At 50.8% G+C, this 24,098-nt stretch overlaps 3 protein-coding genes across 4 annotated transcripts in view; 2 read left to right on the plus strand and 1 right to left on the minus strand.

Moving 5' to 3' along the window:
• Positions 1-2,010, plus strand: part of SLX1A (SLX1 structure-specific endonuclease subunit homolog A (S. cerevisiae)) — a 2,546-nt gene extending 536 nt beyond the window's left edge. The window contains exons 2-6 of the mRNA XM_004692021.2: positions 313-364; positions 458-772; positions 1,474-1,601; positions 1,754-1,841; positions 1,921-2,010. Coding sequence (XP_004692078.1) covers positions 313-364; positions 458-772; positions 1,474-1,601; positions 1,754-1,841; positions 1,921-1,950 — 613 coding nt within the window. The 3' untranslated portion in view covers positions 1,951-2,010. The remainder of the gene's footprint in view (positions 1-312; positions 365-457; positions 773-1,473; positions 1,602-1,753; positions 1,842-1,920) is intronic.
• Positions 2,011-3,745: 1,735 nt separating this feature from the next.
• On the plus strand, positions 3,746-6,144 carry LOC101629488 (sulfotransferase 1A1). Its single transcript, XM_004692023.2, has 7 exons — positions 3,746-3,917; positions 4,015-4,140; positions 4,223-4,320; positions 4,791-4,917; positions 4,994-5,088; positions 5,532-5,712; positions 5,791-6,144. The coding sequence occupies exons 1-7, from the start codon at positions 3,770-3,772 to the stop codon at positions 5,901-5,903; spliced, it is 888 nt and encodes a 295-aa protein (XP_004692080.1). The 5' UTR covers positions 3,746-3,769; the 3' UTR covers positions 5,904-6,144.
• Position 6,145: 1 nt separating this feature from the next.
• LOC101629717 (SAGA-associated factor 29 homolog) lies at positions 6,146-22,515 on the minus strand. 2 transcript variants are annotated; one of them, XM_004692024.2, is made up of 10 exons: positions 22,276-22,515; positions 17,012-17,101; positions 13,241-13,316; positions 12,686-12,758; positions 8,521-8,585; positions 7,656-7,785; positions 7,439-7,585; positions 7,255-7,290; positions 6,994-7,156; positions 6,146-6,344 (listed from the first exon to the last, which is right to left on the minus strand). In XM_004692024.2, the coding sequence occupies exons 2-10, from the start codon at positions 17,084-17,086 to the stop codon at positions 6,228-6,230; spliced, it is 882 nt and encodes a 293-aa protein (XP_004692081.1). In that variant the 5' UTR covers positions 17,087-17,101; positions 22,276-22,515; the 3' UTR covers positions 6,146-6,227. The 2 variants fall into 2 exon arrangements, with proteins under 2 accessions (XP_004692081.1, XP_012587324.1); XM_012731870.1 differs by lacking the exon at positions 22,276-22,515 and adding an exon at positions 17,301-17,502.
• Positions 22,516-24,098: the final 1,583 nt, after the last annotated feature.

Raw genomic sequence — 24,098 nt, forward strand, 5'->3', positions numbered from 1 at the left:
CACACCTCCGCAGACCCGGGGAGTTGGTCGGAGGGGGTGAAGGTGTAGGTTTGGTCCGGGGGAGGTGAACGAGGCTGGGCTGGATTAGAGGGGAGACGGACGGAGGAGGGGGGTTCGGTACCCGTCACCGGAGGCGGGACACCTGTCACTAGGGTTTCCACTGGGTGCGCGCGAACTACCGCCCCGAGGGGGCGGGGCACCTGGCAGTGTGATTCCACTTTCCCCGAGGACTGGCCGTGAACCATGGCGAAGGGGTTCGGCTCCACTCGGGGTGGGGCAGAAGGCTCAGCGCTCCCTCGTTCTCTTCCCCAGGGAGATGGTGCTCATTGTGCACGGCTTCCCTTCCGCCGTGGCCGCCCTTCGGGTAAGAAGATGGGGGCGGCGGGAGGACGGCTAGACTCTGGGCCGCGTCCCCCATCTCGGGAAGGCCCTGAAGCCCTTTCCTCTCTGCCCGCAGTTCGAGTGGGCCTGGCAGCACCCGCACGCCTCGCGTCGCCTGGCGCACGTGGGCCCGCGCCAGCGGGGTGAGGCCTCCTTCGCTTTCCACCTGCGGGTGCTGGCGCACATGCTCCGCGCGCCGCCCTGGGCGCGCCTCCCGCTTACACTGCGCTGGCTGCGCCAGGACTTCCGCCAGGATCTTTCCCCGCCACCGCCGCCGCACGTGCCGCTGACTTTCGGGCCTCCGCCGCCAGCGACCCGGAGGTGCCTCGCTGCTCCCGCTGCAGGCCAGGACTCCCAGGCCCTTTGCACCCTGTGTGCGCACGCGATCCAGGTCAGCATGTGTCTAGGGTGCAGAAGACTTAGGATCAAACAGCCCCACCGGCGCGCTTGCCCGGCCCACCTTTCTGAAATAGGATGATAGTAGTCCTTAAGCCATTACTTGACTCTCCTGCTTGGGGCTTTTCCCCTTCCCCTTTGACTGGAAAAAATTGCAATTTCTTGTGTGCTTCCCTGCCTCTGTTTTTGTTTTTTTTTCCCCCAAGCCTTAAGACTACTGTCTTAACATATCATATATTTTCTTATCAGACGGTCCCGCTAGCGTACATACTAATTCCACAAGGGCAGCTCTTGTTCACTACCGTAGAGCAGGGTCTGGTACACAGCAGATGGCCAGCAACTCTTTAATAAATGAACAGGTGATGCACCTGACTTCTGCTCAGTGCATGTAAATAAGGTGAGTGCTCGCCAGAGCTCAAGTAACACACCTGTGATCACTTAGCCCCACGGAACTCTGGCTCTGGCTGTAGTGGTCATGACCACTGCTAAGGCTCATAGAAAGTTGTCCAGCTTAGCCCCTCTGGAGACTAAGTCCTCTCTGTGCCTCAATTTCTTCATCTATAAAATGTAACTCAGTACATGCCCTGTTGAGTTATCTTATGTAAGGCCCCCAGACTGTGATTCATAGAAATTCCCTGAATGTTAGCTACATTGTTACTCCCCATTTTCTCTCTTGTTGCCTGCCATCTGTGACAGGATGAAGAGGGGCCCCTGTGTTGCCCCCACCCTGGCTGCCTCCTGAGGGCCCATATGATCTGCCTGGCAGAGGAGTTCTTGCAGGAGGAGCCAGGCCAGCTTCTGCCGCTAGAGGGCCAATGCCCTGGGTGAGTCCAACCCCAGCCCAGTCTGGTATCGCTCCCAGTGCCCAGCTGCCCAAGTCCAGGCCTGGGGCAGCTCACAACGGGCTTGGCACCTAGGCCTAGCCTGAAGGTGGCTTATGAAGCCTGACTCTGTCACCTAACTGCACTCCTGGTAGCTGTAACAACTCACTGCTGTGGGGAGACCTGATCTGGCTGTGCAGGATGGGCACTGAGGACGAAGAGGAAGACTTGGAATTAGAAGAGGTGAGCCGTGACCTGGGCCCTGCCTTCCCATCCCACCTCACCCCTGGGCTCCCTGTGACCAGCCCTCTTGTCTCTACAGGAACATTGGACAGACATGCTGGAGACCTGATCCTCTCTCTCCCCACCCTGCCCCCACCGATTCCTTTTCTGTGCCACCCCCTGTAGGGCTGGGCATTTTTACTTGAGTACAATAAAAAGACTGAGTTAAGGGTACCTTCTGGTGTTCGATGGGAGGGGCCGCTGGCCCAGCTTGGACCTACCTCTCTACCCAGAGGCCCCAGACCCCAGTGTTCCCCCTGGTGCCTCTGAAGTCATGATTCTTTGAGGGTTTGGGAGACCCACACCCTTGACTCAAGTGTTCACCTGTCTTTGATGTCCACTAGACTTTGCACTTTAATCTAGATACTAAGGACAGAGGTCAGGGAAGGGGAGGGGAATGCTCTCCCTGCATGGGGCCCTGTGGCCCTCTAAGCCCCAGCTCCTCAGTCCATTGCGATCCCGGGAAAGAACATCTTCTGGGGGCCATTCTTTCTCCTGTAACCATGAGGCTCCAGGCCGTCACGAGGGAGCCGTGACTGGGATTGATCCTTGGGCACAGGCTGCCTCCCCAAGAGCCTGCCTGCCCTGCTCGCCCCCAGCTACTTCACTTTGTCCACCTGTGTGGCTCTGGATTGGCCGCTGGTCAAAACCTGCTTTCCTGAGTGGCCTGGGCTTCCGGGCCGGAGCCAGAGGCAAGGTGAGTGGCCTTGCCTCACCAACCCTGACTGCTCCACCTTTCTCCCCCCCCTTTGACCTCTTTAGGCTGGGTTGGCTAGAAAAGGCCTGCCCTGCTGGGGTGGAGTTTAGAGGGCGGCCAGGAGACAGGATTACAGCTCAGAGACAACAAAGAGCCCTTCGGGACCCTTTTGTCTGATTGCAGGCTTATATTTTCTACACATTAAACCCTTATTTTGGCTTTTCTGCCAATCTAAGCTTGACTCCAGCTGAGATGCTAAGGGGGCTAACAAGGAAGGTCCTCCACTCCCCCCTCACTCCCGCCCCAAACTCCACCCTTTCCTCCCGCCCCAAACTCCACCCTTTCCTCCCGTAGGACTGCTAAATCCCAGCGCTGGCTCCAGGCCCTCCCACTTTGGACCTTTAAAACTTGCAGCTGAGAGAGCACCTCTGCACTCTGGCTCCAAACCCACTCGCAGTGCCCCAGCAGGCCCTGGCCCGAGGGGAGGTGAGTGCTGGTTGGCTGGGTAGGGAGGACCTCTCACTGCTAGCTGGACTGCCCTCCTCCGGCCCAGCCCAGGCGCCTTCCTGTGGCTTCCCCAGCCTGAATCCCTCTCCCCTCTTTTGCTGAGTCATTGGTTTTGTTCCTTCAACACCAGATTCCCACGGCTCAAAGCAGCTCACTGCTCAATTGGCTGTTCATCTCTAAGCCACAATGGAGTGTGGCTGGGCAGATGGGATTAAGGCGCTGAGGCCCAGCCGGTCCTGGGAGCTTCTCTTGTGTGAGGGGCCCAGGGAGCCCAAGGAGGGGAGGGCAGGAGAGGAGCCCTGTGGGAATGGCAGAAGCCACAGGCAGTGGGATGGTGTCAGAAAGAGAAAACTGGCTCGCAGTGTGTCCACAGCAGAGTCATTTTCTCAAGTGTACTTGGGACTCTCCTGAAAAGTCTCCAAAAATCTGATACCTGGGCCACAGCCCCAGAAGGTGTGTGAACTATTTGGGGGTTTCTAAGGCCATGGAGGTGTCTGAATGCAGCCAGAGTTGCAACGTGCCGCACTGTGCTCTACCTGGTTTTAGATTCAGGCTCCACTCACTGGCTTGGTGCAGGGAGGCAGGTCGCTGGGGCTCCCTGAGCCTGTTTCCTGATGTTAGAGTGAGAATCCAACAGCTGTGTTGTTAAGGGAAGCAGCCCGCAGCCCAGCCCTGACGCAGCAGCATGGAGCAGGTCCCGGACACCTCCCGCCCCCCGCTGGAGTACGTGAAGGGGGTCCCTCTCATCAAGTACTTCGCAGAGGCACTGGGGCCCCTACAGAGCTTCAGGGCCAGACCTGATGACCTGCTCATCAGCACCTATCCCAAATCCGGTAGGTGAGGGCCACCCAATCCACCCTGAGCTGCAGCCCCTCCCCTGGCCAGCTGCAACTCCTCCCAGCCCTGCTCCTCCTTCCCCTTCCTCTCCAGGCACCACCTGGGTGAGTGAGATCCTGGACATGATCTACCAGGACGGCGACCTGGAGAAGTGTCGCAGGGCCCCCATCTTCATACGGGTGCCCTTTCTTGAATTCAAGGCCCCAGGGGTCCCCTCAGGTGTGTGAAAGGGCATCAGGGGCAAGGGGACAGGGCCTGGGCTCCGGCTCACCTGACCTGTCCCCACTTCCCCACGACTTAGGTTTTGAGACTCTGAAAGATACACCAGTTCCACGGCTCCTCAAGACACACTTGCCCCTGGCCCTGGTCCCACAGACGCTGCTGGATCAGAAGGTCAAGGTGAGCGGCGGAGGAAGCCAGGGGAGGGGGCTGCTGGGGCCATCCTAGCTCTGCCTTGTGTCTGCGGTGGTCCTACTTCCTCCAGCCTCCTGTTCAGGGAGGGGAGGGAAGCTCAAACCCACTGTGCAAGGCCAAGAAAAGCAGTGTGTGGGTGGGGGCAGGCCCAGGCCTGTGGGAGGGGCTGCCGAGAACCAGCACACCTTGCTTCCCATTTTGGTGCAGCAGCGTCAAGGGGATTAGATTAGTGTTAAATAAGGCTCCGGGCCAGCTGGGACTTTGGCAGCGGGGCAGGGTTCAAATTCCAGCTCTCCGCACCCATAGCATGGGACCTGGAGCTGGTGAGCCCCTAGGCCTGTTTTCCCCTGGCCAAAGCAAGAGAGAACGGCCCTGCCAGAGGCCAGGATGCCGAGCAAGGCAGAGGCTAGTGGTGCTGTGTGCTGATGGCGGGGCTGGGCCCTCTGCCTCTCCAGGTGATCTATGTTGCCCGCAATGCGAAGGATGTGGCCGTCTCCTTTTACCATTTCTACAACATGTGCAAGGTGCACCCTGACCCTGGCACGTGGGACAACTTCCTGGAGATATTTATGGCTGGGGAAGGTGGGTCTAACTGGAGAAAGCGGGCGGAGAGGTGGGGGGCGCCTGCCGAGACTAACTGCCTCTGCATGTTGCTCAGTGTCCTACGGGTCCTGGCACCAGCACGTCAAGGAGTGGTGGGAGCTGGGTCGCACCCACCCTCTTCTCTATCTCTTCTATGAGGACATGAAGGAGGTAAGGCCACCTGCTGCCACTCCCCTCTCTGTCACCTGTGGGAGGTGGGACCCTGGGGGCAGGGGGAACCTTCCCCTGTGGCAGCCCCAACACCAGTCTTCCTAGCACTCAGCCACAAGGGCGCCTTCACAGCAGGCGCTGCCCGGCTCCCCCACCTGGAGCCCCAGTCAGCCCTGCAGGGCATCATCGGTCTTCACTTACTGTTAGTGGGGTCATAGTTCTGAACAAGGCCTGGCCCCCCTTTACCCTTCAGGAAATAAATGCAGCTTCTTAGAGTCACAGGGCAAACACAGTGCAATCTGCCCCAGAGGAAGAGCAGAGTTCAGGGGTGAGGGGTCTCTAAGCTACAGTGGACAGAGCCCCACAAGGTTAGGGAGGGGCCTCCTTTCTGCTGGCAGAATGAGCAACCCAAACCTCTGCTGAAGAGCCCCTCTGCTGTGCAGAACCCCAAAAGGGAAATTCAGAAGATCCTGAAGTTTTTGGGGCGCTCCCTGCCAGAGGAGATCGTGGACCGTATTGTCCAGCAAACATCTTTCAAGGAGATGAAGAAGAACAGCATGGCCAACTACGACGCCATACCCACTAACATCATGGACCAGCGCATCTCCCACTTCATGAGGAAAGGTGAGTGCCGCCGGCTGCGAGTGGGGAGCGAGGGTGGGGGGCCTCTGCCTGACCTCCAGCCCCCGCTCCTCTCCCCAGGCATCGCTGGGGACTGGAAAAACACCTTCACTGTGGCCCAGAATGAGCGCTTTGACGCCGACTATGCTGAGAAGATGGCAGGCTGCGAGCTCACCTTCCGCTCAGAGCTGTGAGTGGCGCCTGCCATTGGTGCCTCGGAGGGAGGGTGTGGCAGCAGCCCAGAAACCAGCTCAAGGATGAAGGACAGTGGTGGTGAACGGGGAGCCGCTGTGGGGAGCCTCTGTGGGGAGCCAGAGCGAACCTGAGCAAAATAGATGCCCAGTGGGACCAAACGAAGCCTGCACTGCCTCCGCTTGCCCTGTAGTGAGCGGGCAGGGGAGAAGGGCCTGGAAAAATAAAGTGCAGGAGACAAGGGTGAGGGGCAGAATATTTATTAATCACAAAACCTGTTGCATTCTGCCTGGAAGGTGGCGGGAGAGCTCGTCTGCCAGCTTGCTTCACTTCTTCTTGGGCTCCTTGCACGCCACCACGTACCTCTGGGCCACATTGAGCGGGGGGGAGTAGCCATCTGCGTAGGAGGTATCTTCAAACAGGACTGAATAGTCATCCTGGGGCTGTGGCGGGCAACAGAGAGGGTGGTCAGAGTCCAAAGAGAGGTTCCCCAAGCCTAGACTGACGGGAACCCCCAGTGTGCGGGCTCCCCACCTCTCTCCTGTCAGAGAGCCTAGATGTCTGGCCCAGCCCCTGCTGCTGTAAAGCTCGCTGCTCGGTAACGAAGGCCCAAGCGGGACACTGGGCAGGAAGAAGGGTGGCTGGAGACCTGCATGGGTGAGCCCTGGGCTGGAGTCTGGCGCCTCGCCAGCACCCTGCACTCTGGGGATCAAGGATAGCCCAGAGGCCAGCAGGCGGGCACCATGAAGGAGAGAAGATGAGCCTTTAATCTGCTTATTGGGGGTGGGGGCCAGAGATGCCATCAGGAGCATGAGGGAAAGCAGCTTCGGGCCAGGAGAGTGCAAAAGCAAGGCTGGGTGGGAGACAGGGCTGGTCCCACCAGTCAGCATAAGGCGCTGAGGCGGCGCTGCCCTGAGGACAGGGCTGGGCAGGTGGCAGGGCACGCTGTAAGCACGAGAAGGGGGGCAGCTCACTGGCCCCTCCTAGCTCAGCCAACATGAGGACGAGCGGACAGCGGGAAGATGCTCCCTTGACCGTCTGTCAGCCTGTTCTTCACGTCATGAGTGTTCTCCCCCATGAGGGCTGCCGTACCCTTTGTGGGGGTGTGTGGATCAGGGCACGGTAGAAGCAGGTGGTCTGGGGGTACAGGGCCAGCACAAGCTGCTCCTTCTGGAATAAGGCTTCAGGGTCCGTCTCAGGGTTGGCCTTCCACTGGGGCAGGGGGATGATCCGCCGCCGGCTCAGGGTGTGTCTCCTGGAAGGGGCGTAGTCAGCTGGTGGCCAAGTTGGGGACTCCTTCCCAGCAGACCAGCTGCACCCGAGGCCCCCTCAGCCCCCCCAAACATTACTCACTCTTTGCCTTCTTCATCGATGTCATCTACCTCATACCTACAAGTGAATAAAAGAGAAAGGTGGCTACAGGGAGGAGCCCAAGAGGGTTTCCTGCTCACATGCCACCCCTAGCCCCATCTTGGGGGGTCACTTTGCTCCTGTGGAGGGCGAAGGTGTGGCAGCCCTAGGCTGGCTGGTCACTTACTTGTTGGTGGCATGACTGTAACTGACCACCTCGGCCAGGATCCACTGCTCATCCCCATCTACGGCCTTCACCCGGGCAGCCACCTTGTCCCCGGGTTTGGCCACGTAGTCCCCAGAGGCTGGAATGGCCCCACACAGGGGCGGGGGCCTGTGGGTGGAATAAAGTGTTAGTCCCAGTCCCTCCTCACCAGTTCCCCCAGCCCCGGGCCCGCCCTCACTTGTCACCAGGCTTCCCGATCCACAGGGGCAGGGTCATGGCCGACTGCTGCAGCAGGGTCATCAGCACCCCCCGGCGCATGGTCTTCCGCGGGGGCTCTGAGTCATTGTACAGGCCTGCGATCTTGGCCGCTGTGGGAAGACATGTGTCCCTGAGGCACCCCAGAAAGGTGTGCCCCCAGACCTGCCCAGCACCCATCAGAGCAGCCTGGCCTGGAGCCCCGCCTTCTGAGTAAGCCCCGGGCCCTGGGGACTCCTGTCCTATCTGCGGTGAAAGACGCCAGGCTGCACTGATGGAGCGGCAGGATGCTGGCTTGGGGGGTTCCCTCGGGGCAATGAACTAGAAAGTGGCAAAGGTGGGGCTTTCGAAGTGCCAGTCCTACCAGTTCGGTTAGTGGAAATTTCACTGAAAATCGGACGCATATGTAGACTTTTGCATACTTTTCAAGTCATGTATGTTGTCATGCACCAAAAAGTAGGAAAACAACAATGAAAAACCCCACCCCCAACAAGTTTTTGTTGGGTGAGAAGCTGACCCACTGAGGGTTCACTGAGAGGCTGAGACAGGTGGGAAAGCCAGGCAGTGCCAGGGATTTGTGTCAATGTCATCTAAAGGCCTTGCCCAGGCAGCCAGGGCGTGGCTCTCACGCAGGAGGCAGGAGGTGGCAACTGCCCAGGCAGCAGGGGCAGGGAAACTTGTGGGGCAGCTTCGGCTGCAGAGGGAGGACTGGGGAGCGGCTGCCCGTGCCCTGGGAAGGGTCTCCAGCCCTTCCCACACACCAGGCCAGGTTCTGCGCTGCGCTGTGGGGTCGGAGGCTGCTCTCAGGCGCCTGCTCCCCACCTGCCCTATGCCCAACTCCAACTCACCAATCCGCCTCTCTTCCAACAGAGACTTGATTTCTGCTATTTTGTCGAGGGCTTTCCGGAGGATGCTGAGGGTGGGAGAAGGGAGAGAAGCGGTCTTGATGAAGTACAAAGAAAGACTTCTTTCTCTGGTTACAGCAGGCCAGTAGTCCAGGCCAACCCTGCTGCAGAAAGCTAAACCCTAAGTATGCATTTTTTAACCTTAAAAGCATAAAGGAATTTAAATGATAGGAAATATTATGCCTTCAAGTTAAGAGGAGCCCAGGAGGCAAGCGGAGCAGGGCGAGCCGCGGAGTGTGAGGCAAAGGCTGAAGGAGCCGCTGGGTGCCAGCAGCCCCGGACCTGGGGCTCGGATGTTAAAGCGGAGTCTGCCCGTGAAGTGCGTGCAGAGAGCTACCCAGAAGGAGGACGTGCGTGACTATCTGGGCTCAGAGCAGGGTGGGGCTGAGCACGCTGGGTCCTGGAGGGCTGCAGCCCTTTGCAGAGTCTACAGGCTCGGGCAGGGGCACCAGGACCCAGCAAAAGCAGCAGCCCTTTCGGAGAGAAGGCTTCTTTATGCCAGACCTTGGGGGATTCCGCCAAAGAATACTTAAATGAGGTAAGCAGCAAAGACCCCACTGGGTCACTTCTCCTCTCCGGTAGCCAAACCCCAGTCCATTCCCCTAGCAAACCTTTGCTAGAAACCCAGGGTTCTGAGGCCTTCCCTGCAGCAGGAGGGAGACCCATGAAACACATCACAAAGGGTGTCCCAAAGGGTGCGAGGCAGCACTCCAGGGTCCGCAGCAGCAGCAGTAGGGGCAGCCCAGATGCTGGAGCCTGGCTAACAGGACACCAGGGTTCAGCGTCTCCACAGGCTGTGGGCAGGTCTGGGGTACAAGCAGTCAGGGTCCCGGAGCCCGTCGGAAGGGCTGTGAGGCACTAGAGGGAACTCAGCCCTCACTGGGCAACAGAATCTGCTGGGGAGTTTAGAAAACTACTTCTTGAAGGCAAGCATCCAACAGCCGTGGAAAACAGTGGGCCTGGTGTGAAACAAGTATTTCACAGTGTCAGAGCATCTTCCCAGAAGAGTATGAATTACGTGATGGGAAAACTGTAGCAGCTGACACGGGAGCTTGGGAAGTGGCCGCCTGAACCATGGGGCAGCATCTTGTCCTCCTGACACCCAGGACTTCACTTCCCTGCTCTGACTGCCAAGAACATAAATCTGGAATCCAGTCATGAGGAAATGCAAGCCAACCAACACAAGTGTCCTGCAAAATCACTACGGTCTAAGATGGGGCCAGAAAGGAAAGGACGCCCGAGACAGCGCCACACAAGGAGGCTGAGCCGCGCTAACTTGCGCAGCAGGCACGAGGACAGTGTTTTCTTTTGCTGCAAGGAACATTAGTGGACAGGCTGAAATCTGAATAAACTCCGTGGATTAGTTAAAAGTTTTCTATTAGAATGCTGATTTTGAGAAATGTACTGGATTGTTCAGGCATGTCTTTGTTTCTAGGAAACTGATGAAAGGTCAAGGACGAGCATGTCTGCATATAAACAGTTCACGAAAAAATAATGTCTCTACAGAGTGATGAAGCAAAACTAGTAGAACATTGATGTAAGTCTCAAATTACTGAAAAACATAAAGGCTGGACTCCACCCCAATTAAGTTAGGACTTCTGGGCGCCTCAAGACCTGGGAAACTGTGAGTGTGTTCCCCTAGCGAGTAAGTTTGTGGAATAGTGAGCTAAATCGTTGCTGAAGATCTTGGCATTAACCCGCATTGTGAATCTGTAGGGGAGGCTTGTGGGAGCTTTAGAAGATTTCCTACAGTTCAGGCCATTTCCTACTGCAGTTTTACTGCAGAGATCCGAGGAAAGACAATGTAAGATCATTTACTATTAGACAATCCAGTTCTCTGGAACTGAAGCATCTCTACCTCAGAGCCATAAAAGCTTCATGCCATCTGTGTGTCCTGCCTTCTGATGAGCAGCAGCCTGGCAGCAGCCCTCGGGGATGGTGCTGCTCCGAGCCCCACTTTGCCTGGTGCCGTTGAAGGGCTTCTTTCTGGCTGACATTCCTTTGAGGGCAGCCAAGAGCCTCAAGCTCTAACCTTCCCCCCACTAGCAGCTCCCACTGCATGCACCCCAAGGTTCTCATCTCTTTACAGAGGTGTGTTTCCAAGGCCTTTGCAACAAGGCCCACAGGCAATACATCAAGTCACATCAATGTTTGGTTTCTCAGCACACACCATGTTTACACCCTGCTGTAGTCCATGACTGTGCAGCAGCATCACATCTTAAAATGTGCCTGCCCTAAAATCCTCCAGTAAGAAATGCCACCATCACGTGAGCCTTCAGGAAGTCATTCTTTTTGCTGGTGGACAATCTTGGGAAAAACACTTCATCAGTGAAGTGCCGTAAAAGGAGAAACAATAAAACCTGCTGTGACTGAACAACACTTGAAGCCCGCAGAGGTGAAGCAGCAGCAGCACAAGTGCAAGATACAAGATGCTACATCAGTAAACAACTCAGTTCTGAAACAGCTTACACATATTTAACTTGGGGTGAATTACCCTGGAGCAAACCCGCAGGGAGCTCAGAGCAGAAACACCACATCACTTTGCCAGCAGTTAGCTGGGAAGGTTTGCTGTTTACTATGAAATCAGCGTGAGTCACTCCCATTTATTTTTAATGTGAGCCAAACTCCAGCCCACGAGAATGGGAAAGGGACATCAGGCCAGATGATAAATCTGCAAGTCAGACAAGATGGCGATGAGAAAGGGTGGGCTGGAGAGTCAAGAGCAGGCTACTGACCTAGGGCACCCATCAGATCCCTTCCAAGCTGAAAACCCTGGTATTTTCGATTTCATTTCTTGCAACTGATTCCCCCACTCAATCTCAAAAGCTGTCCTTGACCCCATCCCTGCTCCTCCATCTTCACCACCCATGTGTCAGTTCACCTCCACCCTCGTCCCTGGTCTGGTCTCTTAAATTAGCACCGTCTTACCCAATCTACACTGCGCAGTAGCCAGGGGTTTCTCTCCTGCTTCTCCATCTCTGTCGGGTTCCCTTTGGCCTCCAAGATAAAGCCCACATTCCTGCAGGCCCTCGGTGTCCTGCCGCTCCTTCCTCTGCACACGGTCCCTCCGCTAGGGCACTCTGCCTTGTCTGCCTACCAACCCCCGAGGCCAAATCTCTTGCCTGACCCATCCCAGATCCAGAAACAGCAAAGCCCACCTTTGCCAGCCCCCTGTCCTGCAGAGAAGGGTTCCTCTCCTCTCAGGACTGCTTGCTCTTGAAGGCAGGACACTCGCTTCCCTCGAGTGAGGACTGCCCGCACAGGCGCAGGGCAAGCATGGTCTGCAGGCTTGCTGGCGGCAGCAAAGGAGCTGTGGGGCCGCAGCACAGGACAGACGGGAGGACAGGCTTACCGCCTTAGCAGTGATCAGGGCCCTGACTAAGCGGTTACCCCTCTGGGCCCTGCATGTCAGCCATCACCCTGTGGCGCACAGCCATGTGACGCAAATAGCAGAGTGAGACTCCGTGGTGAGACCTGAGATAAATTTCTTAGATAACGACCCAAGAAAAGAATAATGTATGTAGTAGTAGTAAAAGCTTAATTCTTTTATAATATATCCAGCCCCCCACCCCTCACGCGCATACACACAATGCGTATGCTGTGTGATCATTCCACCCTTTGGCACGGGATTAAAAATACTGATGTAGGGTTTAAAACTGGGCTCCACCACTGACTGGTTGTGTAACTGTTGGCAGTTACGTAACCTCTGTTTGTTCCCTCTGTAAAATTCTGATTGCTTCAAGGATCAAGTAATTAGAAAAAGTACTTGGAACATGACCTGGCACACAGTAAGAGAATGTACTGCCAAGAGTTTGAAAAACACCAGTTTTCGGTACTGTATCTGCTCTGACCCTGTTTTGTACCGATAGTTCTGTGATGACAATGGATTATTCCTGAGCCTAAGCCTCAGCCGAGTCTCAGCGGCAGTGCTGGCTGCGCCCCACATGGTGCTGGCCTCTGTAAACAGCAGGGCTGGGGCAGGGCAAGTGGATCTAGGGAAGGGGCACCCCAAGCGCTGGGGAACAGGGAGCAGGCTGGGACTGTGGTGTAGGCTCCTGCAGCCTGGGCTGGGGAGAGGGGAGCGCAGAGGACGGCACACAGTACTCACTTGCACTCGGCCTCTGCATCGGCCTTGGCGGTCGTGTACAGGCCACGCAGCTTGGTCCGGTAGTAGGGAGAGACTGCAGAGCAACGACAAGGGGAGACGGCATGGGAGAGGGCGGGCAGGGACGTGGCACCACTTCCAGCACTCTGGAATCAGACTTTGGGAGGTTCAGAGAGGCGGAGGACCTCGGTCTAATCTTTATCGGCGCAGAAGTACTTCCCAGGGACACGAACCCTATGTTCGAGCTCACAATTTCCTAAGGTATCACCGGCCCAGGGATCCACAGAGGCACACAGCGAGAGCAGCTGCCTCCAGAACATCAGCTAACTGGGTGCCTGTGCACTCAGGGGTTTCACTGACCAGCCAGTCCCTAGAGTTAGGGGATTTTAAGGTGGCTTAGTGCGAGGCAGTCTATCATCTGTTGCCTGGGGTCACCATGGCTCATCCAGACTAATGGAGACACATGCAGAAAGTTCCTTGGAAAATGGCAAGAGCCTGTTCCCAGTCTTGGTCCTCCTTCAAGTAAATCCCCTTTCTCCCCCAAGCCCAGAGACTCACTCTTGTTCTCTGTCTGCATCCGTTCATGGGTCTTCTGGATGTTCACTAAGTTGTGCTCGCTCCGTGAACGCTCTTCCTACAAGATGAGATCAAGGGGACATGACGTGGAGGCTTTCATTCTGCTGTGGTACCCTGCATCCCAGGCCATGGGCCCCCTAAATATGGGCCTCATTTCTAAATCCATATTCAGGACTAGTTCAAAGGCTCTTTCCCCCTGACTAGTGTGAAAGCACTGCAAACAGCATTGAAGCAAACAGTTATATGAAGTAAATCATAAGTCATATATTTAATGATGTTCCTTTATTAAAGAAACAAATTGATCAACAGAGTCTGTGCCATCCTTATTAAAATGCCTGCTGACTTCTTTGCAGACACTGACAAGCTCATCCCAACAGTCATGGAAATCCAAGGAACCCAGAATAACCAAAATAATCTAGAAAAACAAAATTGGAGGACTGATATTTCCCATTTTCAAAATTTACTGCAAAGTTATAGTAATCGAATAGTATAGTGCTAGCATACAGCTCAAGGAACAGAACTGTGGGGCTAGAAATGAGCCCACATAGAATTACTGCATCTGGGGAAGGATGCCAGCACAGTTCTTCCATCAGTGATCTGGGGCCCAGGGCTGCAAGTGAAGAAACAATGCTGATCCCCAAAGAAGAAAGTGACTATACCCTTTGAACTTTATGTCGGATTCCTAAGTGCCTTAGTGGGTAGGCTCTGCTTTCACCCCATCCGCTAATACAGTTACTACCTGGTATCAAAACAGTCCGCTAGCTCTGGACCTCTGTAACCCCACTTCTGTGGGTGGGGACAGACTGAGGGCTGAGGTACTTGCTGATCAGAGTTACTACCTGTACAGTGGCTGGGCCCAAGGTCCCTTCCAAAGGCAGAAGAGTGTGGTAAAAATCAATGACAAATGGAGAGAAAGAAACTAACAAACAGGTTATATGATGAGGGAAATGCAGTATTACATTAGTTTCTTGAGAGGCACCAAAGAATACTAACAATACCGTCACCTGCGCCCTATACCAGACCCCCGAAAGGGGGAGTCCTGTCGGCTGAGATGATTCCTGCTTTTAGTATCTCACAAAGTCAAATGGAAACCTGCAAGTCTCCCTCTGAGAGACATTTGGTCATGCGGTACAATGGTAAACTGCACTAACTGCTGACAGGTGAATGGAATCCAGGTAATCTGCCGGTTTTCCTATATTAACTAACTAGGTTTACAGAAACATCGAGCAGCTAGAGAGAGCGCCCACAGACCTCTCTCCTCCATAGTTTCACTTATTACAACATCTTGTATTAATGTGGTATCTTGGTCACAATCAATGAGTCAATTTCAGCGCACTGTTTTAAAGTGAAGTCGTAATTTACACTAAGGTTCACTGTGTTGGCAGCTCCAGGGGTTTTGACAAACGCGTGTCAAGTACAGTCTCACATCCCTAAAAACCCCTGCTGCCCCCATTCGTCCTTCTTCCCTCTAAGCCCCTAGCACTCCCCGGTCTTTTCACACTCTAGTTTGCCTTCTCCAGAATTCCCACAGTTGGAACCATGCAATAATTAACCTTTCAGGCAGAGCTCTTTCACTCAGCTGTCTGTGTGCTAATATCTGTTGCTATTGTCTGTTTCAGGTCCCGCTGAGCAGGCTGTCAGGCGGGAAGGAGTTCCCAGGACCTGCTCCCCTGGGCCATCAGCTGTGTGGCAGACAGCTCCCCGAGACTGATCACTGGATGTGACTATAACCCAGCGTGAGTGCTCATATAAAAAGATCCCTGTGTGTCCAAGAGGCCACAGCGTGAAAATACATGTCACCCTGGCTTTTGTGAATGAAAAGCTTTTTTAAAAAAGGGGGAATCAGTTCTCAAAGGATTAAAGTAGCAGGCACCATAAGGTGGGTCCAAATTCTACTTGGGAGCAGCTCCATCCTGAGAAAGGGAAAGTTGAGAAGGTTTAGGGAGGTCAGATGATACACTCAAGCTAAATTACATCCAGGCATGATTACATCTCTTTAAGCTTAGTGAGGACCCCAACTTTTTGGGGTACAAAATATGTCTCCTAATTGCAGGGCTGATTACGTATTGTCAACAAAATGCAGGGTGGAGGAAACAGGGCTGGTCCATGGACAGAAAGGACACAAAGGGAGACAGGTTGGTGTCTGCCCTGTGGGACAAGTTGAGTTGACCTTTAATCAGAAACAGCATTCTGAGGAAAAAATGTGTTAACTGGAATAAATACATTAGAATGAGCTTTCTTGCAGGAGCAAGGCAAGGGCAGTCAGACTGGCAAGGTGTTTATGAAGCTTTAGTGAGGCCCTGAGCCACCACAGTCTCAGCTGCTTTAACACAGGAGGCCGAAGCCGCCAAGAGGCAATGGCGCTCCGGCCTAGCTGCTGAGTCTCGTGGGACGTCCAAACCTATGGGAGCCTCAGGGACACTTGTCATACATGAACCATCACTATCTTGACCTGGATCAGATCAATGAGATTTATTCTGAGTGGGCAGGAATAGGATTTTCTGCTGAGTATCACCTGTGACTCCCCAGAGGCAGAAGGTGGTCCTGGCAGGCAGCTGCACACAGTGGAAACCAGTCTCAGAACAAGCTGAGACAGGTGACTGGCTTTGTTCCCACCCGGCTTTGAACTTAGAAATAGCTGAATCATGGTGACCTCTATAAAGTGTGTCCATCACAATATCTGGTAAACAGAAAGACTCCATTCTGTTGGAAGGTTAAACAAGTAGCTCTGCAATTCCTCCAGTTTGTTCCATAAACAAAACTGAGGTTTACCATGACCCTGCTTCTACATGGCATAACAGGGGGCTGTTGCTAAGATCAACCACCTCATGTAAACAGGTCAGGCGGTAATGCTGACACCGAGGCCCCACACACTGGGAGTCGAAGCCTTTTTGGACCCAACCCTGGTGAAAGTTGCAGGTCTGAGCAAGAACTGGACTTAGCACAAGGGTTCTAGACATATTTAGCATAAAGATACAAATGGTGGAAGAAGAAGGGAGAAAACGAGAAACCAAAAATGTACCAAAAAATATGGAAGTATATGTTATGGCTTTCTAGGACATATGAGTTGTTTCTTTTAAGTCTATCTCTACCCCCCACACCCCAACACTGGTGCCTCCAAATTCTGGGCATATTCATAGGGTACTACTGCTGTACCTGTTACATAAATGCTATACTCAATATAGATGTTCAAACAAGGTGTTTTTGCTCTAAGAGAGGGATAAAGGGGAAGTTTGCCTGTACAGGAAAAGATTAACTCAGCAGGTCTACGTTTTCAAATCTGCACTTTCACTTTCCCAAAAACCTTTGGTTGTTGACCGACCAGCTCCTGGGAGATAACTTCTAAACACCTGGAATGTGTAGCCAGATAAGCGTATCTTTGTTCATCTGTGGCAACAAGGTGAAGGGGTATCTGCTTCTGGATATGGGGCAAATGTTCTGAAACTGATGGTGGTGGTGGTTCTACAACTCCTTAAATGCACTAGTCACCACTGAATTGTACACGTCCAATGGGTAAATTATACAATATGTGAAAAATATTCAATATAGTTATTATTAAGCAAAACAAAATATGAGATCCAGTACATGATGGGAAATCCACTAGGAATGGCAGTCCTCCTCCTCCTCTCATCCTCAGACATCACCTGGGGTCCTGCGCGCCCCAACTCTCCGAACATGACCCGCACCTGCCCTCTGCAGCTCTGCATCACAGTCCATGTTTCCCGCCAGAAGCTGAGGGCTGTGGCTTTTTACCTGGGTTTGTTTGATCAGCTGATGGAGCTCTGTGAGAAGTTCTGCAATTCTGGAATCAGCAGATACAAGGGCCATCGTTTAGGGGGGTGTCTGGGGTGGAAAGGAAGAGAAGCCTGTTAGTTACTGTTATGGGTTATGGGTTAAATGATGTCTCTGAAAAGATACGCGGAGGTCCTAACGCCTGAAACCCACGGACATGATCTTATTTGGAAATAGGGCCGTTGTAGACATAGTTAAGATGTACACTAAGGCCACAATGGATTAGAGGAGGCCCTTATGCCAGCACAACCAGTATCCTCAGAAGCGCAGAGACGCAAGCAGACACGTGGAGAGGCAGGCAAGCCAAAGAGGAGGCTCAGCATTATGCAGGGGAGACCACGCTACACCAGGAACTGCTGGCAGCCACAGGAAGCCGGGAGAGAGGCATGGGCCATGTTCTCCTCCTGAGCATTCAAAAGGAACTGACCCTTGATTTTGAAATTCTAGCTCCAAAATTGTGAGAGAACATATTTTCCTTGTTTGAGGCCACCCAGTGTGTGACAAGCCCCAGGAAATACAGTGCCAAGTTGCCCTGGAAGTCAACCCCAGCCCAATGCTCTGTTTGTTATGTTCAAGTTGAGTCAAGGAACAGTTACAAGTAACATCCCTTAACCCCAGCTCTGCTGCTACTTCCCGACAAATGATCATGCATTTTAGTCTTCACTATTTTAAATCTATAAAGTGGAGATTCAAAAGATTTTATATGATGACACTTTTCAATTATAAAGCACTATTACTTTCTTACTGTAGAGGAAGCAAAAAATTAACTACTAAATATCTTAAGATGAATGCATTCTAATAAAAACAAAATGTAATAAAAAGGAAATTAGAAAAGAATAAAAGTCAATAAAATTTAATGAGGTTAAAAAGACATCTGCCTAAAGAGATGGATAAAATCCAAAAACAAGGAAAAATTTTATGGTGCTAAAATTTTTCAGCATATTCTACATTTTGTAAAGGTTGTTCAGTTAATACATTTCCATAAACACAAGACCAGATTCACACTGAATAAACATACACTTCCCCTGCTGAAGAAGTATGAACTCCAGGTATTTAGATATTTATATCTTCCTAAAATTCTATGCTTCTGTTCATAAAAAAATATACAAACTAGGAACAAAAGAGTAGGGTAAAGGGAATTTATGAATAATCCATAGAGAACATTATATTTAATGGTGAAAGACTGAAACTTTCTCTCCTATAGTCACAAACAAGTCAATACTGTTCTGGAGTTATAACCAGGGCAAGTAGGCTATAAAATGAGATAAAAGGATCTAGATTGGAAAGGAGGAAGTAAAGCTGTCTCTACTTGCAGATGACATGACCATATATATATAGAAAATCCTAAGGAATCCTGTAAACAACTATTAGAATTAATATGAAAGTCAGAAATAACAGCAAGATTGCAGGATATAAGATCAATAGACAAAAATTGTATTTCTACCAACCTGTAATGAAAAATACAAAAATGAAGTTATTATGTATATATACACACACACACACTTAGGAAAAGAAAAAATCTAACAAGAAGTACTCACTTTTTAAACTGCACTTTTTAAAAAAGAACTACAAATTCATTGTTAAAAGAAATTAATACCTAAATAAACAAGAAGCTTTCCCATGTTTATGGATCAGAAACCTAAACATTGTTAAGATAGAATTACTCCCCAAATTAATCTATAGTTTCAATGTAATTCCAACTAGCTTTGCAGAAATTAATAAATTCATCCTGAAATTTATATGAAAATTCAAAGGGATTCAGAATAGCCAAAACAATCTGGATGTTTTCCCAATTACAAAACATACTACAAAGCTACAGTAAGCAAGGCGATGTGGTACTGTTCTAAGATTAAAGATTAAAGGAATAGAATCAAGAAACCAGAAATAAGCCCTGGTATCCGTGGCCAAATAATTTTCAACATCTGTGTGTACAGACAACTTAATGGGGAAAAAATAGACTAGATATCCTATGTGAAAGAATGAATCTGGGCCGGGGCCCCTCTTCTAGACCATATTAAAAATAATCTGAACAGAAAAAATGACATATAAATGACCAACAAGCGCATGAAAAGATGCGTAATGTCATTAGAAATTAAGGAAATGCAAGTAAAACCACGAGGAGATACCACCTCACCTTCACTAGGGTGGCTATAGTCACAGACATATTAACAAGTGTGGGTGAGGACATGGAGAACTGTATGAATGGATAATGTGTGGTATTATGCATACAACAGACCTGCACTTGACAATACAAAGAAATGAAGTACTGACACAGCATGGATGAACCTAGAAACCACTATGCTAAGGACAGCCCGACACAACAGTCCACATATTGTATGATTCATTCATGTGAAATAGCCAGAAAAGATGAGCCCACAAAAAGGTGGGAGACAGACAGGGGAGTGACAGTTGATGAGCAGGGGGCCTTCTGGCCAGGTGATGGAATGCCCCAAACTGATGGAAGTCGCACAGCTCTGAATATACTAAAAACAACTGATTGTACATGTCAAACTGGCAAGTATCCCCATCCTACCCAGCTGCAGGCAAACACTAATCTACGGCCTGTCTCTCTAGATATTCCAACTCTGGTCTTCATTTCCTTTTATTGCTGAATAATATTCCACTGTTCAATTATGTCATATTTGTATATCAGCTCATCAACTGAGGGACTTTTGGGTTGTGTCTATTTTTTGGTTATAAATAATGCTGCCATGAATCACTCATTCTTGACCATTATGGAGACATGTTTTGGGTGGACATGTTTTCATTGGTCTGAATGTAAATCTAGAAGGGGAACTGCTGATCACATGAGAACTCTGCAGCCTTCTGCGGAATGGCCAGTCTGCTTCCAAAGTGGGAGTGTCACTTTACATTCCCACCAGCAAGGTGTGAAGGTTCTGAGATCTCTGCATCTGCACCAAGATGTGTTATTATCTGTCTTTTCTACGATGCCCATCCTGCTGGATGTGAGATGATAACCAGCGGCTTTGATTTGCAGTTTCCTCATGATTCAGAACATCTTTTCAGGTGCTTAGTGGCCACTTGTGTATTTTCTTGGGAGAACATCCCTTTGCTTGTTTTTACTGGATATTTGTCTTTTGTACTATTGAGTTGTGTCCTTTAAAGCACATGTTCAATTTTTATGAAGTCCAACAATGTTTTTCTTTGATTGCTTGTGACATTGTTTTTTCTCATATGTGCAAAAGTATTTTTAACACCCCAGCTTTATTCCCCCTCTCTTTTTCCCCCAAATATGTATCAGAGGAGTGTGCAACACAGTCCAGTTTCCCACTCAGGGAAGCCACTGGAATTGGACCATCCAGAGTACAATGAACAAGCCTCCACCTTGGTGATCATGCTTTCTCCTCTGCAGGTAAGTAAAGTAAAATACCTTTTTTATAACAAATTTGGATGCCTTCTCTGTAGCTGTATTCTTTCCAAGATCAGCCTTTGTCATATAAGGCATTCAAAACAGGGAACTTCCCAGTGCCATTCACCTTTTGAGGTCAACATTGCTTGGTCACTGCCTGGTTTTGGTTGCTATCTAGTACCTGTAGGTAGTGGTTTTTATATTTTGTGCAATTTTCAATCTAAATATCTGACACTTTAAAATTACTGCCAAAATCTTAGACAATAAGAGCTTTTCTGATGCTAAGGGAAGCCACATTTATAAGTTACAACACTCAGATCCCACACTTTCAATACAGCCACCATCAATAAGAATGTACACTCTTATTCATCAACTTGTTTAAAAGTTGAAGAGAGACACTGATTTTTCTTATTATGATTCTGCACCAAAGCTTACACAAATAAACCCATGTAACCTTACATCAATCCTGTAAACACACCCTCTTGATAGGGGAACTTAAGTACAGAGAGATTAAGCTATGTTCTGTGACTTAGGAAATACAGGTAGTTGAGCTAGGATTCTAAAGCTGCAAACTCTTAAAATGTTCTTCCTCCTGATTCCAACTTTTGTCACAACTGAGCAGTTTCAGTGCTCCCATCCCAAACAAGGCTTTCATGCTCCTGTGATGCCAGCCCAACCTGTTATGCCCTCCTGGGAGCCCTTTAGTCCTACCCCATTCCCCACCAGGTTACTCATCTTTCATGGTCCAAATCAAACAGCAGCAAAGTTAACACTGTTTTGGCAGTACTTGCCTTGCTATTCACGCCATGTCATACACAGAACATGATAGTATCTGCGTGGTATTCTGGGGTAAAAGACAAAACTGCTCACAGCCAGAAATGACTGGCAGGGGGATCTGGCTGCCCTAAATCCTTCTCTGTCCTGATGCCAAGGGCAATCAAAACTTCTGGCAGCTTACAGAGCACCCTAAGAAAACTTCCATTCCACTTGGCACTGATACACTGAGAGACTTAACGTGTCTCTCCCATCAGATCACAGACTTTCAGTAGAAAGAGATGCAGTTTTATTCAATTTTCTGTTCCCAGCAAGTTGTACAGGGTCTGGTACCGACTAATTCCTAAAAATGGAATTCTGAACTGACCCTCTTAAACCAGTCTTTCAAAATAGAAATACTGCAGCAATTTCTAAACTGGGCTGTTCAATATCCTCTCCTCTTCCACCCCACAAAACTGGCTGCTATCAGCATACTCTAAAAGGGACTTACTCCCTCCCACGGGGCAGAGGTACTTCCCCTTTATAGGTTCATCTATTCGTACTTATCAAACACCTATTCTGTACCAGGCAATAGGGATACACCTCCGTGAATGAGACAGACCCTGCCTTGCTCTGGCTAGAGGGGCCTCGGAAGAGACCAGTGGAGAGACAGGGACTCGTGGGCTGAAATGGAAGCCTTTGCCTGCAGACGCGGGCAGACCAGGAAGCAAGTGAGGTAGAGGAATAGACGTTGATATGCTAGAGGGGACACGTCTTGAGCAAATAACAAAAACTGTCAGAATTCGGGGGCTACCGTCAGGCCCCGTCTCGTCGCAACTGGCCCCAACACCCACGGCCGCGCAGACTGCAAGCCGAGCTCCCCGACCCCCCGGCGGCCCGCGCAAGCGCAGACCCTGCGGACGGCCTCCCTCGGCTCCGAGCCCCGCCTCTCCGCGCCCAGAGCGCTTGCGCAACGCCCCTCGAGAGCGCCTCGGCGAGGCCGGGGAATGGGGACGCTGAGCGGGGACCCCGGCCCGCGGCTCCCGCCATTCCCCGGTGGGGGCGGGGGTTGGTTCCCAGACTGCGACCCATTGGCACCTACCGCGCCACGGGCGGAACAAGCACGTCACGCTGGAAATTGCTACGGTGGGCCGGGCGCGTCCCTGGAACGCTTCTTAAAGTCTGTGAATGAAAACGCGCTCGTGTTCGAAGGCTCTCGTGCGTCGAGAACCACAGGCTTTTTTCCCCTTTTAGGATCTTAGTCGCAAAGCGGAGGATCTCGCTACGCATGCGCCGTCCTTGCTCTGTGACGTGCCGCGCTGCCCCTTGGGAAGTGTAGTTTTTGTGGAGACACAATTTCAGAGCCTAAAGCTGACTGGAACTTAATGAACTAAGGTTCCTTTGTGTCTTCAGTATCTCTTCGCATTCCGCGTAGCCTCTATAAAATAATTAAAAAAGAAACAAGCAGATTGTTGATGGGGATAGAGGGCATGTGAGTACTTCCTACTTTCTGCCTCAATTTTGCTCTAAAAGTGCTCTAAAAGTCTTTTTCTCTATTTCCATTTAACAAATAAAAATAAGTAGATTTGTAGACCCAGAAATCTGGACGTATGGAGCCTTCCCAGGGATATATTAAAGGTATGGGAAAACATTTAGTTATAAATGGTTTATATATGTGTATCTTATAATTTCTTACATAACCCGACCAAAGTTTATTGTTACATAATTATTTGATTATTTGATAAACTTGCCAGCTCAATGAGGTCAGGAACAACTGTTCTGTTCTCCTGTGTATTTCTAGATCCTAGCACAGTGCTAGCCATATAATAGGTCTCCATACTTTTGTATTTATTGAAAGAATCCCAGGCTTCAGCACAATTTCAGCAAAACTTAAAAGCATTATTTTCTTCTGTCAAGATTGCTTTTCTTTCTGTGCTCTTGTGTGGTCAGTCTCCCTAGGAAGGTCAGAAAAGTGTTCCTCAATTTGCTCAGAGTAGACCTCTTTTTACCTTGGTATGGGAACAAGAAGTCAATTAAGGCAAGGCTTGGGAGGGCTATCACCATAACTGAGACTGCAGACTGTTTTGGTTTTAGAGTATCAAGAGCTCTGAAAGCTAGCAAAAGCATCTGTATTTGCCCAGATCCTTCTCCCCTCTATTAAGCTAAGAAGAGATACCTAGAAGTGTTACAGGGAGAGAGGGGCACCCCTGAACCCCCAAACCTGCCTGATCGAAATAGGTTCTGCCATCCACCGCATCAAGACAAAACATACAAGACTTTAATGAAAAGGGACTTTAATACAGTGAGTATACAATACAGAAGACAAAGAATATAATGTCTAAATCAAACACCTGAAATTACCCATCCCCTCGTGGGCAAAAGTCAACCCAAAAGGGGTTGGTTCAAAGCAAGGCCTGAAAGCCCACCACAAGCCCAAAGCACCTTCTGGCTGGGACCCATCGAAAAGGGTTAGAAGTGGCCAGACAAGTCTAGGATGAAAAGAGCAAAATTAAAATCAATATAAACACTGCCATAGTCACCTCCCTACAGGTATCTCACCCACATCTGCCTTAACCAGTCCAGGGCCAGGAAACTAGCCCGGTTTCTTCATCACATGCTTGCTGCTCCATGTGGCTTCCTCAGGTCTTCTGGCTCTCCCTCCTGCTTCCTTCTTCTCTTCAGATTCCTTCTCCTCTCTCTTTTTTTCCTCCTCAGCTCCACCCTACTTCTGGGTGGGGCAGGGAACCTGGAACTCCCCCTTTTCCTAGGGACCACCGAGTTACAGAGGTATGTAATTTGGAAGGTCTCACCCAATTCTAGTTATCACTAACTGTGCCCAACGAAGCTTATGTTGAGGTGCCCCTCCATGTTTTCAAGTTTCCCCTTCTCTGTCCTTGATGCCTCAGATCCCAAAATGCAGGGTAA

This window comes from Condylura cristata, unplaced genomic scaffold (assembly GCF_000260355.1).
Source record: "Condylura cristata isolate star-nosed mole 26May11 unplaced genomic scaffold, ConCri1.0 scaffold00032, whole genome shotgun sequence".
NCBI lineage: Eukaryota > Metazoa > Chordata > Mammalia > Eulipotyphla > Talpidae > Condylura > Condylura cristata.